Source organism: Rhopalosiphum maidis, chromosome 3 (genome assembly GCF_003676215.2).
Source record: "Rhopalosiphum maidis isolate BTI-1 chromosome 3, ASM367621v3, whole genome shotgun sequence".
NCBI classification, from domain to species: domain Eukaryota; kingdom Metazoa; phylum Arthropoda; class Insecta; order Hemiptera; family Aphididae; genus Rhopalosiphum; species Rhopalosiphum maidis.
Window position 1 is genome coordinate 43,323,801 of NC_040879.1, and position 15,659 is coordinate 43,339,459.

General features: G+C 29.2%; 1 protein-coding gene across 5 annotated transcripts in view; it reads right to left on the bottom strand.

Moving 5' to 3' along the window:
* Nucleotides 1-15,659, bottom strand: part of LOC113557091 (RNA pseudouridylate synthase domain-containing protein 2-like) — a 409,393-nt gene that overhangs the window by 308,028 nt on the left and 85,706 nt on the right. For all 5 annotated transcript variants that reach the window (XM_026962400.2, XM_026962399.2, XM_026962398.2 and 2 more), the window contains one exon: nucleotides 14,848-15,640. In XM_026962400.2, coding sequence (XP_026818201.1) covers nucleotides 14,848-15,351 — 504 coding nt within the window. In that variant the 5' untranslated portion in view covers nucleotides 15,352-15,640. The remainder of the gene's footprint in view (nucleotides 1-14,847; nucleotides 15,641-15,659) is intronic.

Consider the following 15,659-nt stretch of genomic DNA (forward strand, 5'->3'; position numbering starts at 1 on the left):
ACATCCGTCAATACTCGTAGTGAAACACACCTTGAAGATATCTAGTGTATAGTATTATAATATAAACATGTAATTAAGATAAATATTTTAAATTAAATTCATAGCAGATGTTTATAAGGTAGATGAAAAAAGTTGGAATTCCATGACAAAATTGACTTTTAACTTTTTTTAAAACAAAAAAATACAGTTGCAATTATAATTACATACTATTTTAGAGTATACAGTACCTATAATTATATGGTTATACTTTAAAAAAAACGGTAATAATGAACACAAATGATCACATATTTAAATAAATGTGGGTGTGTATGGAGACGATAAGTATTGTGTACACTAATATTGTTATATTGATTATGTTTCAACTATCAATTTTATGACAATCAGCCGAAAAAAAGTAACTACTTAGTAGAAAATACCAACTTGTAGTCGAGTTAAGTGGTTTGAAAAAAATGCTATAAATAATTATCAACTAGGTAGTAAATTTCAATTTTTTTTTTTTTTTTATCGAATATTAGATACCAGGAATACGATGAAATATTATTAGTGGCATACCACACGACCATATAATATTATTAATTATGTAATACTAAGCACACATCATATATATTTTTTTATGATACATATTGCGCTATTAATGAATTAAGGCAGTTTTTTTTTTTAAATTATTTTTATTAGTCAGATGACTGCAAAGTCAGTTTGTATTTTTTAACTCCCGCCGTATGTTCTAGATGTAGGTACGAGCGGCGGACGACTTAATCCCGATTCCATTACTACATAATATTGCCGTCATATAATCTTATCATAAAAAAAAAAAAATAATAATAATAAATAAAACATTATATAGTCAGTTAACTTAACAACCTATTGTTGTACGACTCAACAACAACAATAATAATAATATTGTAAAAAGCTCATTCCGATTTTCCTAAAATTGTGTCGTTAAGTAAGTGACGACATAAACGAACGTTTGAAAAAACTGCTTGTCAATTGTATTATAATTTAATACATTTTTATTTTTATTCGTATGCATTACCACATCACGAGCATAACTTTACAATGCACGTTGTTATTATACTACAACCTCAGAAATGGTATAATATTATTATTAGAATATGCTGATCTTAGACTAGTAACTGCTGATATAGGACCAAAAGTTGTTTTTTAAAACAGAAAATAATTAAAAACTATTTATGGATTAAACCAACACACATAACATTGTGATTCAAAAAAGACATTGTCATTATAATATTATTATAATGCTGATTTAAAACAAAACTTGTGAAAACCTGAATTAATATCCTGATTGGATAATGACGAAATTAATGTCTAGAAATAGACAACAACTTTTTTTTTTAATTATGTTATAATTTATTATATTTTTCCAAACGAAATGATAACAAATTGATAATAATAATATCATTAAATGATGATGATGTTAATTTATACTTTGTATATTGTAAAATTTAAAAAAAATAAAATTATCAAATAAAAATAGTATTAGTTATTGAAAATAATACATAATTTTAATGAAAAAATAATATCGAACGTAATAATTGTTAGTCAAATCATATTATATTTTAGAACACCGCAGTTCTTTTATTGCTGTTTGGTTCCAACATAAAAAAAGGTATCAACACTCAACATTCTTAATATACGTTAAAAATGATTAAAAAAGTTACGATAAACATTGGCGAATTAACGATTAATAATATTCATTTTTACAACCACAAATATTTATATCAAGGCGATGTATAGGCTATATACGTCCTATTATTATCACATGGTTTGTATTAAATAACTTCGTATGAATATATCTTAATATAAGGCAAATGCCTATGCTGTCATTTAAGCTCAGTCGAATAAATTGTTAAATAGTGGTTGGCATCGGCGGACTCACGGAGACTAATATGTATTATTTTTGTATACCAATACATTATTATACCTAGTCACTCTTGTGAAGTATTTGAATTAGCATATTCAAATAATAATATTCGACAATTTATTTATTATCAAAATACTTATCTTTATAAAAACGCATCGTCAATAATTTGTTTCCGATCTAGTATATAATATTTTAAATTTGAACAAAACCAATTTTTCTATACCATTTATTATAATTATATGTAGGTATACTAAAGCGCTTATTAATCGTAAGCGTACACTACTTGATTTTATGTTAACTTAATCTTGTATATCTACATATGTATAAGTACTATCAACATCAACTTTAATTTCAAACTATTCCAAAACCGACAAAAGTTAATTAGCGAGAAAAAAATATATGATATCTATCAATTTTAAAAGTATTCAAAAGCATATTGTAAACACTTTTTCACTCGTTGATTGGAATACGTATTTAAAATACGAAATAAAAGTATTATTTATTAAATTAATTGCAATAGTGCAAATTCACCATTCAGCGACTCCGAGAATTAATTTTTATTGATTTCGGTAAAAATCGTTTATTAAATATAACGAGAATTTTTTACTGAATAAAATTAAATATAAAACTAAATTTATCGATAAAACGACTATATATTACGAGAACACTTTTGTTCCATATTATGAATTTATTATTGCACATAACAATTATCGTGTTAAATCATTGGTAGCTATTTTATTTTTTGTTTATGTAAAATATTACTATTACTATATTAAGTATTTTATGATGTGAATTTTCTTATGTATATTATAGATAATTTTGTTGTTTTTTAAATTGTGATTTTAACCAATACTGGCTTTAAATTTGGTTTTAAATGAATAATATGCTAATTTTCGTGCCAATACACATATACATATATTATATTTTATAAATATCATCGTGATTATATCTGATCAAAATCAATCAAAAACAAAACCAACCATTTATGATTGTATATAAGTATTAATTTGTTTTCGATTTTATTTAGTTGGTAGAAACGGTGTTGACTTACGAAATGATTTATCGTTGTTTTATTATCCACAAATATTAATTGAATATCATTATTTCAAAACCTATCGTGCGCAGTCGTGCCAAAAGAGAAAATATTAAGTTCGTTTCGCTACACAGATTGTCGTTGATTAATAATTGTTGACTAAATGTGTATTATTGTACAGCGTATAGTGATTGCTTGAAATCGAATTTTACATTCTGGTAAAATTATTGGTTTAAAAATATAAAAACAGCAAAATCTTTAAACGTAAAATAAATGTGCCATAATTTTGAAATATCTGTTACAAAAAACGAATGACAAATATTTGGAATACACTGTCCATAATATATAGAGCACCCTGAAAATAATGTATTTTGCATTTAGCCACTGCAGTATAGACCCTAATTATAAAATGTGACACGTTTACTTGTATACTTATGAAACGATTAGGTAATAACATACAACTGAGCAGAAACAATTGATATGGTTTTGAAACGGTAAAAGAAAAAATATCAGTATAATATACGTTGATTTGCCAATTTCTACGCGCGTGTACCAAATATTATAACTACGATAGAAACCGAATTTGCTTTATCTATACACCTACACTAAACGACCGTCAAAATAAAAACAGACATTGGCGCCGAAAACATCACCCCCTTACATACGTTTAGAATCGATAAACGTGATTTTAACGAGCTTTTAACACGGCGAAAAAGCGTTGTCTCATATAATTTAGACAGGGAGACAGTCCCTAACGTTGATGATAACTCAATAGTCGCTATTGATAATTTCAACAACGCTTTTACGCGTTGCCTCATTCTCACACACGTCTTAAGTGTATTTTGTTTGAACTGATATCGATCTACTTCAAAATTCTGTTTATCGATGGAAGATTAGTTTTCTAGCAGATAAAATAAAAACACTCGATCGCTGGCTCACAAATGTTTACATTGTAAAGATATCAAAGCCGATAAGACATCCGATGTTTGCTGTCTAAATTTTTAGAGGTGAATGTTTACAAAATAAAACTGTGAACGGTAATATAATAGGATAGGTATATGATATTATAGTATAAGATGAACAACCGACATTATCCACCTATAAAATATTATACAGATTAATGAAATAAATACATTTTTTGCTATTTTTTATCAGCATTATTTTTAGTTTTTACTTTATGAATATTAACGTGTTTTTTTTAATTTCATAATATTCTAAAGCAGAAAATTTTTTTGAGAATTTCAATAAAACTAAATAAATTACAACGATTAAATGATAAAATATAGTAATAGAAATATAACATATTACTTTGTAATTGTTTCGACTAATGTAAAAAAACATATTTTCAAAAACCTAAAGCTTTTCGAAATAATATTCAGTGTTTATTAGCTGTTAATAGAATCACCCAGTACCAATTATAATAATTTATATCGGTAAATTTTACATAATATTTAGTATGTTTTTTTTTAATATTGATTATTATTGTCAGAAAGAAATATTTCTAGATACCCAGTTTCTCATTTTACAATAATAAAATACACAATATAAGGAAAAAACTATATTACGGGGGATAAAAAAAAATAACGTGTCATTTGTCTCCATAGACTTTATATTACTAGACTAGCCTTTTGTATACTAAGAGCGAAAAAAGATAAGGGGGCTGCTCTTGTGTAACTTGAGACTACACAAGGCCGTAACTAAAAAAAAATTTCGGGTAGGGATCCAATTTTTTTTTTTAATGTAGATACGTACTAACATTTTATAACCAATATACTTTTATACACCACTAAAATGTTTCTACTTTTAACAATTTTGGTGAGGAGGCCGGACCCATGGACGTTCCCTCCAGTTACGGCCTTGAAACTACATGATAATATTTTTATTGTGCATGAAAGAATAGTACTTATTACCTAGTTATCTATTACTTACAGTACTATAAAAAATATATCACTAAAACTTACAGTCATCTTGTGATATTCGGAAATTGTAATATTTTCGTTATTTTAATTTTCATTATTAATTTTTATTTATATAAAAAAATATCAAACTAACTAAGTATTATATTAAATTAATCATAAATAAAAGTAGGCATTATGTATAATCTAAAAATTAAACTAATTAGTAATAACTTTATAATTATAAACATTAAATATAATGATTTAATTTTCTGGTGACCAGCATAAGAAAATAAGGATTACAACTCTGATATGATTTTAGGCTACATCACTGTTGTATATTTGACCAGTCACTTCTACAGATAATTTATAAGCAAATGCAGTATATTAGTATATGGTATATTTACATTTAAAAAAAATATTACCGATATTGATATGGCTATAGTAGTGTCACAAATCTATGCAACAAGAAATGTCTTACAAAATGCATTAGAAGATAAAAATGAACTGACACAAACACTGCCGTCCTATTGTATTATACTAGTAGGTATAACTGCAGAATTCGTTATATTATGATATCTAATTCGGTAATAAATCGAAACAATGCCCATAAACAATATGTGTAAAAGATTTATAAAAAGACGTATAATGTATTTGAATATAAATATAAAATATAAATCAGTAAACTCCAATAATATACAGTGTGATTCATGAAGAATGCTGACATCTTTTGGTCTCGTATAATGTAGATATTCAAAATCTGTTTTTAAGAATTTTTTTAAACTTTAAGACCATATTTTCAAGTTTTTGAGATTTTTGTAGTTAGGTACTACTAAAGAAGTGTCCCTGTAGAGATACAAACTTTTCAAAAGATCCATCCCCCATCTTTTTACTGTATATCATTTAACAGAATATTTTTGCTCAAATGTCGACATATTATTAAAATCAAAATTTATACGAGTATAGAGTATAGTGTATGTCTTATTTAACTTTATGTACTACATAATATGATAGTTCTATAATAAAGGGTTTGAAAGAAATAATGGACTAGGTATGATAAATACTTGGTATATAATATTATAGTATAATTTATTTTTACACGACTATTTTTAAGGACCATCATCCTTAGTATATATATTTATATTTTAATAACCGAAAAACTATTCGTGTAAATATTGAATAACTACATCAGTATTTTCAAAAAATTCATCCACTAAATAATTAAAAGTAAAATAATGATTTCTATCTGTAAAATAAATGTTTGTATCGTCACAAAACACTCCTTATTACTACAATAACTACTGAGTATTTGAGAATACAATTTTATATTTTAAAATTCCAAAAACCAGAATTTAAATAAATTCATAATTAAATAAAAAAAAATATTAGCGAGCGTGCTAGATGAATCTCCCTGTATATTATGCGATCATGAAACATACAGCCATGATATATTTTGTTTATTTCAATCTTGTTTAATATTAAAATAGTATACAGTGATGACAATAAGAGTCGTACGTGATAGATATTGTAATTTCTGTTCTACCGCATTTTCCACGTAAGAAAACGGTTACTAGGGACAAAATCAGAAGGGGGGGGGTCGTGTATGCCTCAAACTCCTTTAGTCATATTTTAGTATTCATGTCAAGTAATATATTTTATTCGGTATTAATATCAACGCTTAAATTGTAATATTTAACGATAATATATACAATACATATAATAATCACCAATCTTCTCTATAAATAAAAAATGTATTCAAATCCTGCATTTTAGAATTTTTAAGTCTATTTAAAACCCATATTAAATACTTTCAGAAATAGATTTTTTGTACCATATTGTATTATGAATTCATAATTCTTAATGATTAATTATATATTATAATAATTATTTATTTATATTTTAATATATAAACATAGTAATTTTTTTTAAGTTTAAAAATAAATAGTACTTTATTTTTTACTAAGTTATACAACTTTGGTAGTGAGAAGGTTAAGGAGGACACAGGAACATAGGGTTATAACAAACATGTTTTTTAGCGAATAATAACAGCTTTTTTAATTATTTATTAATTGTTTAACTGCATTCTTGAGTTATTTAATTTAAATAAACTAAAGATAATAGACCGTGATAATGAATTAAGAAGATAATGAGGTGGCTGTATGATGATTTGATTAAATCAGTCAAATTTTAATACAAATACATCGGTATTTTAATAAAATATTCAATAGGCTAACAATTCTTATTAAAAAAAAAAAGGGTTGTCCTCGGTTGAATAAAAGAAGTGTGTTTAATGATACTCCTTAAATGATCTTAAACATTAATATTAACACACAGACATCAAACACTATATATTTATTTTACATTTGTATAATGTATTTGAAAATATGGTCTTAAAAATTCCAAAAATCAAATTTTAAATAAAACAAATTCATTGTTATTACCTAAAGCATACAAAATAATTTGAATATTAAACTGCGTAGAAGAATATAAAAATCCAAAATTTTCTATATGCGTACCGCACTGATGGACACGCCGACCGTTCGCATAATTGTATTATATATACAGAGTGATTTCACACCACTTTAGCTTTTCTATAATACTATGTAATATTATAATGATTCTCAGTCGGTATCGTTTGCTAACATTTGTCTATTTAATGGGCTTAGGTGGGCCGCAGTTATGGCTAAAAAATAAATAATCGATGTAGTTGAAAATTTGCACGCGCATCTAACCGACGTCGTTCGGCCGGTATATATATCAATATAGGTTTATAGAGGTAGTAGGTGTACCCATCTAGCTACAGCAGCTATAAAGTCGGACAGTTTTTTATCGACTGTATTTAAATGAAACCGACGCGGTGACGTGAAAAAAAGTGTATAATCGTTTTATTCGTTCTCGTCCGCCTTAATGCTCCAGTATTATTTTCCTGTCGTGCTTTTTTTTTAAATTCTAATTACATAACATTATAGCGGCGCGTCAAACCAAAAACCTTGTAAATAAAACGCCATTACTATAATAAAACTACGCACGTCGTACTATAATTTTACTACTTTTTAGTGTGTACCTACTCTATTTGCTTTTTTTATATATATTATATTGTTTTGTTGTTACGCACACGCGGCTGGCTCAACACAAAAATCTAAATTAGCTGAGATTTGATTTATATTGCATGTTATTCAATATTAGCTAAGGCGATATAAATTACAGTAAACCGCCCGAGATACGGGCCTGCGTAGACATGTTAAAATTATTAATAAAGGTGAACCGAGGAAAACTATGACGACCAAATCTACGTTTTATTGGACGATTCGTATATTAAATATAATTATACATCCTCGCGCGCGTGGTATAAATATTTCCAATTCTGTTGTGGGACTTTATGAAACACAAACGACTGTGCGTGGAACAATATTTGTTTTAATTAAGTTAAGTTAGATTACAAAATATAATTTAAAGTTATGCACTGTTTAACATTTTACTTTCCGATTAGATTCGTTTACAATGGTTCTAAATTAATCTAACTTTATCATTGTACAAAGAGACAAAATTCATAAGATTAAAAAAAAAAATGAATATTAATAAGTGTATTTATGCGTAAATAGATACTTATAATAATTTAATTTTTTTTTAAATTTTTAATCAATTTGTTTTAAATAATATTAGCTTATCCATCAACCGAGCTCTATTTTTTCGTCAAATTTATCTTAAATACTGTATCAATAATGGTTATTATTATTGTCTCACATTATTATGTTTTTCAATTTATGATTTTTAGCCAACTTAATACTTATTATGCCATTATGGGCATTTACTAAAAATGTTAATAAGGAAATAAATATTTTGAAATATTAATATAACTATTTATTAATTATACACAATATATGAATGCATTATGAATGTGCATAGACTTTGATTTTGCCGATTTCTAGTAACTTGAAGTAAATCTAATGTGTCCCTAAAGGCCAGCTAGGTATTAGCAAACACTTCAGGTTGTCTCCAAGTTTACACTTTATGCGCAAGTCGATAATGATTACAATATAATATTATACTATACATAAAATTGAACATTGTTTTCAGTGTTTGGAGTGGCTTATAAATCATAATCAGTCTGGTTGAATAAAATGTATTGTTACACAATAGAAATTCTTAAATGATTTTCTTTTTTTTAATTTTAAGATCATATACTATTTGAAATGTCTGATTTTTTTTTCGAAAATTCAGATTTCTTTGTTTCATTTTTAAGATATTATAATATTTTTAGTACAATAGTCACACACATACACGCGCACATGTATATTTTATTATCGCTAAACTAATTTCAATAATTTATATTTTGTATGATATAAATTCTTCATTTTTTGAAATGAGAATTTGAGTTTACAAAATTATAATTAAATAGTTTTTGGACATTATATTTTTAGATCTATTAAACAAATTCAATTAATATTTAAATAGTAATATCCCAAAATGTGTATGTCTGATATATATATATAATTGATAGGTAATAATAATATTATATTAAATGCGAAATCAACAAGTTTCAAATAAATTTTAATTAAAAACAATAATTTATAATATTATGATATTATTAATTAAAATTAAAAATAAGTTTTATCCGGCGTTTTAGTAAATTGTAGTAAAATGTAGGTTACGTTTTTGTTTTTGAGTTCATTGACCTAAAATTTAAATGCATTGTTAACGATAAGCACTATTAATTTGGTGATTTTGATTATTATTTGTTTTCATAGATTCAAAATTAATAAAAATATATATTATACATATTATTATAATAATAATATGTATTATTGATAAAATTTAAAGTTAAAAGTTTTTACGGAACAAAGATAGTAATGCCATGTTAACAAAAAAACGTACTGATGGTACAATTCAATTGTTTCGCAAGAGTCGTGTTCGCAATATATTATATTATTATTACTGTGTTCGCCAGCGGAGTACAAAATAATATTATACACAGCGGCATTTTCCATATTCCGAAATAATGACCGCAGTCCATCTATTATGTCTCTTCCTAATGCATTCCTCGAACCCTATTATATTTATGATATTTCCGTCGATCCGGCATATAAAATATTATATTATATTGGTGTGATTCTGCCGAAGATTCGCTGCCGTGGCTGATGGTGTAGCAGGTGTAATATTGCAGTTGGCCGAGTGACAATTGATAAATTACGTGATCATAATAACAATAATAATAATGATTATAACAATATAATGTTAATTATTATTATTATTAAACTATAATATTTTAATATAATATTATTAGGCATCAATAATGTTTTATAATATATCTTACTCAAGAAGACTATTTGCTCCGTGCAATTCGTATCAATGTATATCTACTGGAGCGCATATTTTCTTCAAGTCTATACGATCTGAGATCGGGATAACATGCAATTGAAAAACCTATTTATAGGTAGTTATGTAATATAATATACACACATATTATTATAAAGGTGCTTATAGTCATACTGAGACTCGATAGTGCATTCGCACTGATCTTCATACTCGGATTCAGTGATTCATTAACTATAGATGTACACTGCAAGGGAAAGGATGCGATAAACGTCTTGCAGATTAAAGGGCGATGACGGGCGGCGTTACCAGGGAAAGGATTCAAGATTATTCCACAGCGGCAAGTCCTTTTTTTGCTACCTGTCGATTAGACAGAATGCGACAAATTTTCCGAACACCACACCTAATCATAAACTCGCATAGCTCTATTGGTATATGACAAAACAATAAGTCGGGGTCGGCGGCGTAATTTGGTCAATGTTTGGAAATTTTTTTCTTAATTAATGTGCGTCTTTGAAAAAAAATATATTCGACATCTTAATGGTTATTTTTCATCATACTGATACTGTATAATATACAATTTATTATAAAATTGTAGCATAAGTATTTATTAGGAAGTAAATGCTATCTTACTATATCTTAGTTATATACAACTACTAGTATTTCTAAAAACTAGGCCCTAGATGATTCTATACAGTATACGGCATTGCCCGTGACAAATTAAATAATGTCAGCAGATTTACTTAATTTTAAAATTATATATAGTTATAATGTCTATTACAAAGTATATATGCCAAGTTTAAAAAACCAAGAAATAAATTTTTCATTTCTGTCCCTTTTTTCATTTTTAACCTCCCTAGGGAATGTATTTTGGAAAATCCTTTCTTGGCGGGTCTCAACATCATTAAAATAAACTATTGACCAAATTTCATATTCGTAGCTTACATATCCGTAAGCGGTACCATTACTGTTACCAATAGAAAACTTTTGTAACCAATGGCAACTCTATGCCAACAAAAAAGTAATCTTTTTTAAGATCCTGCAACAAATCCCTATGTGAGCCTCTCTTTAAAATTCGAATTTTATAAAAACATTTCTTAGTACACTCTAGTACTCTACATCATAAAATGAAACTACCAATCAAATTGCATATTCATATAGCTTTGGCGGTTCCAGCTAATGATAATGAATCAGTAAATCAGGATATGTTATTATATATTTATATATATATATAATAGTAATAAGTATTTACATGACTGTGGTAGCCAATTTTTTAATAAAAAAATATCATGATGGGAAGAAGCTACAATGCTTGTAATTTGGCACTATTCGAAATGACGGGATGCGTTGGTTCCTTTCGTCTATATGAATTGAATCACCAACAATAATAAATAAATCTTATAATCCAATGTACAAAACCGAATAATAATAATATAAAAATGAAAAGGCGTAATGTCATCATTACAATAGAATATATAATATTATAGGAGCCGATTTAAATAAAATATTGTGATTCATTGATATGTGAGAATACACAGTATCGTAATCGATTTGTCAATGTTGCGGCGAACAAATAAATTCAATAAAGTTTCCGGCAGGCAGTTAAACGTCATGTCATATTACAATATTATTAATGTACTTAAGAAATTTTTCGGTCGGTCGTTACTCCATAAAATAATAATCGGTGGCCAACTAAATTACAATTTTTAAATTTTATAATCTGTGTTATTTTGCCTTGGGCCATTAGATCACTTGACTAGGTATATAATATTATGGTGAAAATACCATGCAATGGTTGGTGTCCTCACATAACTATAATATTATAGTCTAATCGCTTTGGGATGGACTAAAAATATAATATCATTGAAGACCGATCGATAACATTAATATATAACTATAGTAAATATACGCAGATACTATATAAAAAAAAAAAAAACGAAATTTAATCAGAATAAAAAAAAAATAATACATTTTAAATACGATTTAAAAAAAAAGGTTACCTATCGTTTTAGAGTTTCAGATATTATACCATTGTTTAAAACAGTAATATTAACGAACACGAAAATAAACTTTATGATAAGATAAATTTTATGATTTTGTGTAATATCGCTACTATTGTAGATTTAATTGACGGTCAAATTGGGTAAATTTATTTTTTAAAACTTGAATTATTAATTTCCATTAAATACATCCAGAGAGTACAAACGTGAAAAATCCTATTATGATTTATAAGAACGACAACCATAGAAATGTTGGCAGTTTATAATAACCGGCATAAAAACTATAAAACGTAATGTTATTAAATGTATGAATAAATTACATAAAAAACATAAAATACATACCTCAATTATGGTAGGAAATACTTCGATTTTAAATAGAGTCCATATTATACGATCTAAAACGTATCGATCATAAAAGTTCATTGGAATTTAATAAATTCTTTTCAAATTTAAAACGACTTCTTCATTAAAGGAATATAGCCATTTAAACATTTTTGATATATTACATAATATACAGTATTATCAATCAAACATTGTTTTTTCCAATCAATTTATTCAAATTTTGATTTTCGAAATTGTTAGGTAAACATAAATACCAAATTTTTTCTAATACTTCAATATTTTATAAAATTTAAAGAGTATCACGTGGTGTTACCAACTTTTTTTTAAATGAGAACCAATTTTTTTTGATAAAAATTGTTAATCATAAGACTATATTGATAATATTGATGTATACATAAATGAAAATCGAATTACGTTAGTTTTTGAGATACCTATTTCATTTTGAGTAACAATCATTTGTCGATAATAATTATACAATTCATAAACAGTATTCAAGTATAATAAATAGTAAATCAAATATTACACATATTTTAGTAATTTTATATATTTCTTAGACTTCTTTTAAGAACTATTATCCTTAGCAGTTAGAGTATATACATTTTACAAACTCTAAAACTATTCATTCGAATTTTGGTTTCAATAAGTACATAAAGTTTCAAAAAGTCATATGCTTAACAATTATTTATAGTAAAAAGGTTAGTTATCGTTTGTAAAAAACAAGTTCGTATCGCCACGCAATACTCCTTTTCTTCAATTGTATAAGAAATCGAAATAATTGAATATATGTTCCTATTATGTTATTATCCTAAGTTCCAAATACCAGATTTTTAACGCCTTACAGTTCAATATTAATTGTGATAATGGCCAATGGAGAGGAACATGTTTATCGAATCACCCTGTATATTTGTAGACTATTAAGTACATTTTCAGTTGATTTTTATACCGTTTAATGTATTACAATAAAGTACATCACTGCAACTTATAAGCATCGAATGAACTAGGAACGTGTTACGTGGTAGCGTCGATACATACCTTTCCACTACCTATACGCATTAGGTATCGAACAATTTCCTAACCAGCAGTTCTAATTGTTTTTCATCCGGCCGGAAATGCCGCACAACGCAATACAAAAGCATTAACTATAGGTATGCCTACTGCGAGACGATACTATAAAACGGCGACCATATAATATGGATTACGGATGTAATAATACTATAAGTGTTTCACGGCGCGCCTTATTACGATCGGTACGGCGCCGAACTATCATAACAATAATATTATTGTGAAAAGACATGTATATTAACTTACTGACCGCCACCCAACCTACCTACCCAGGATTAATACATAACGACCAAAATAATTTTACGTATATTAAACCATCGCTGTTAGAACATACCATGTCTGGCTTCACTGATTCGGATGATATTGTATGTTGTATACATATTTGCTGAAATGACCGAGCATAATATAGCACAGCTATACAGCATAAGTTTCGCGACAGAGCGTCCTATTTGATTTTTCGTTAAGTAAATAAACGAGACTAAGCTTTGAAGTCCGTGCCCTAGACGTCTTAAATAATGTTAAATTACATTATAGATAATAATTGTGGCGAGAACCGATAAGACAGTGTGATATCCGCTTTCATCGAAACTGAATGATAATAGCCAACTGTGGTGCACTACACACATACGCACGCACGCACACACACACACACACATATCGTTGTTTAATCCGTTATTCGTAAATTGCATCGTCCGTCGATTAAATCGTTATCGTGCAGCGGACACCGGTGCGACGACGCGACTGCAGCAGTTGTTTTTACTGACAATGAATTTTAATTAACTCTCGTACGATATAGGTACACCACAATGCATTGCACGCATAATAATATTAAAACGTATAACGCTTTATATTGTACATGACGTATTAATTTATTGATTCATTTTTGATTAGTTCCTTAGACATTCTATTTGATTTGTAAATGTGTGTATGTATGCGTGTCATATAATAATATTATTCACTAATATAATATAGACTTGCAGCCTATGTGTAATGCTATCCGCAGACCATGAATCGGAATAATATACTATAATATGCTAAACGGATGTTTTTTTTTGCCCGTTGGATTCAACCAAGGACAATTATATTTTGTCAAAACTGTATAATAGGTAATGTAATATACGAAATATATATATACTGTTAAGACAGAAATAATGAAATAATATGTTCTATATTAATTTTAATACGTTTTTATTTTTTTTTTTGGGGGGGGGGTGGATACGGTGATCGCGGGTGTAAAGGGAAACGCTGCACCGTTGAGCCAGTGCAGATGTGGGTTGTATTTCATCGAAAACGCTATACGAGAGGTTTTGAAACGCTTACCTGTAGCTGTGGCAGTGGCGTGAGCTGTTGCTGGTGTTGGAGCTGCTGGTGCTGCTGGTGCTGTTGCTGCTGGAGCAACAAGTGTGCGAGATCGTGTTGCTGTTGCTGTTGCTGTTGTTGCTGATGATGGTGGTGGTGCAGCTGATTGAGTAACGCCAAGGCGGCAGCCGCGGCCGTCGTGGCCGAGTGATGGCCAGCCATGTGATTCGGGTGTTGCGGTGGCGGCGACGGCTGCAGCGGTTGCGCCGGCATCGCGTTGAGATGATGCGGGTGGTGGTGTGGGTGGTGAGGGTGGTGCGGATGGTGTGGGTGATGGTGGTGCGGGTGATGCGGGTGCAGTCCGATGAATGCGATGGGCGCGGCGCCCGGTGTGGCCGGGGCCATCGCGGTTGGCGCCATTGCGGCCAATGCCAACATATTCTGCGACGGGGCCAGCTGCTGGGGAAGTCCCCAGGGCTGCACGGCCGCGGCGATCCAGTGTGGGTGGGCCACCTGGTGGTGCATGACAGACGGCGGTGGCTGTACAGCGGTCGGGGCGAACAGGCCGCTGACAGGCCAGACGAGTCGCGGTGGCGATGCGGGGGACGGCAGTTGCGGTCGGTTCAGCACGGCGGCGGCTGCGACTGCGGATGTGCACGACTGCTGGCGCGGCTGTCTGGCTGGCTGACGGCTTTTCCCGGCCACTGTTCGCACCGCGACCCGAACCCGGTCCGGTTAACGCGGCGATTGGTGGTCAGGTGGTGCCCGTCGGTCGTTTGGTACTACAGTTGCAGTCGGTCGGCCGATCACCAGTCTAAAAAAAAAAAAATATT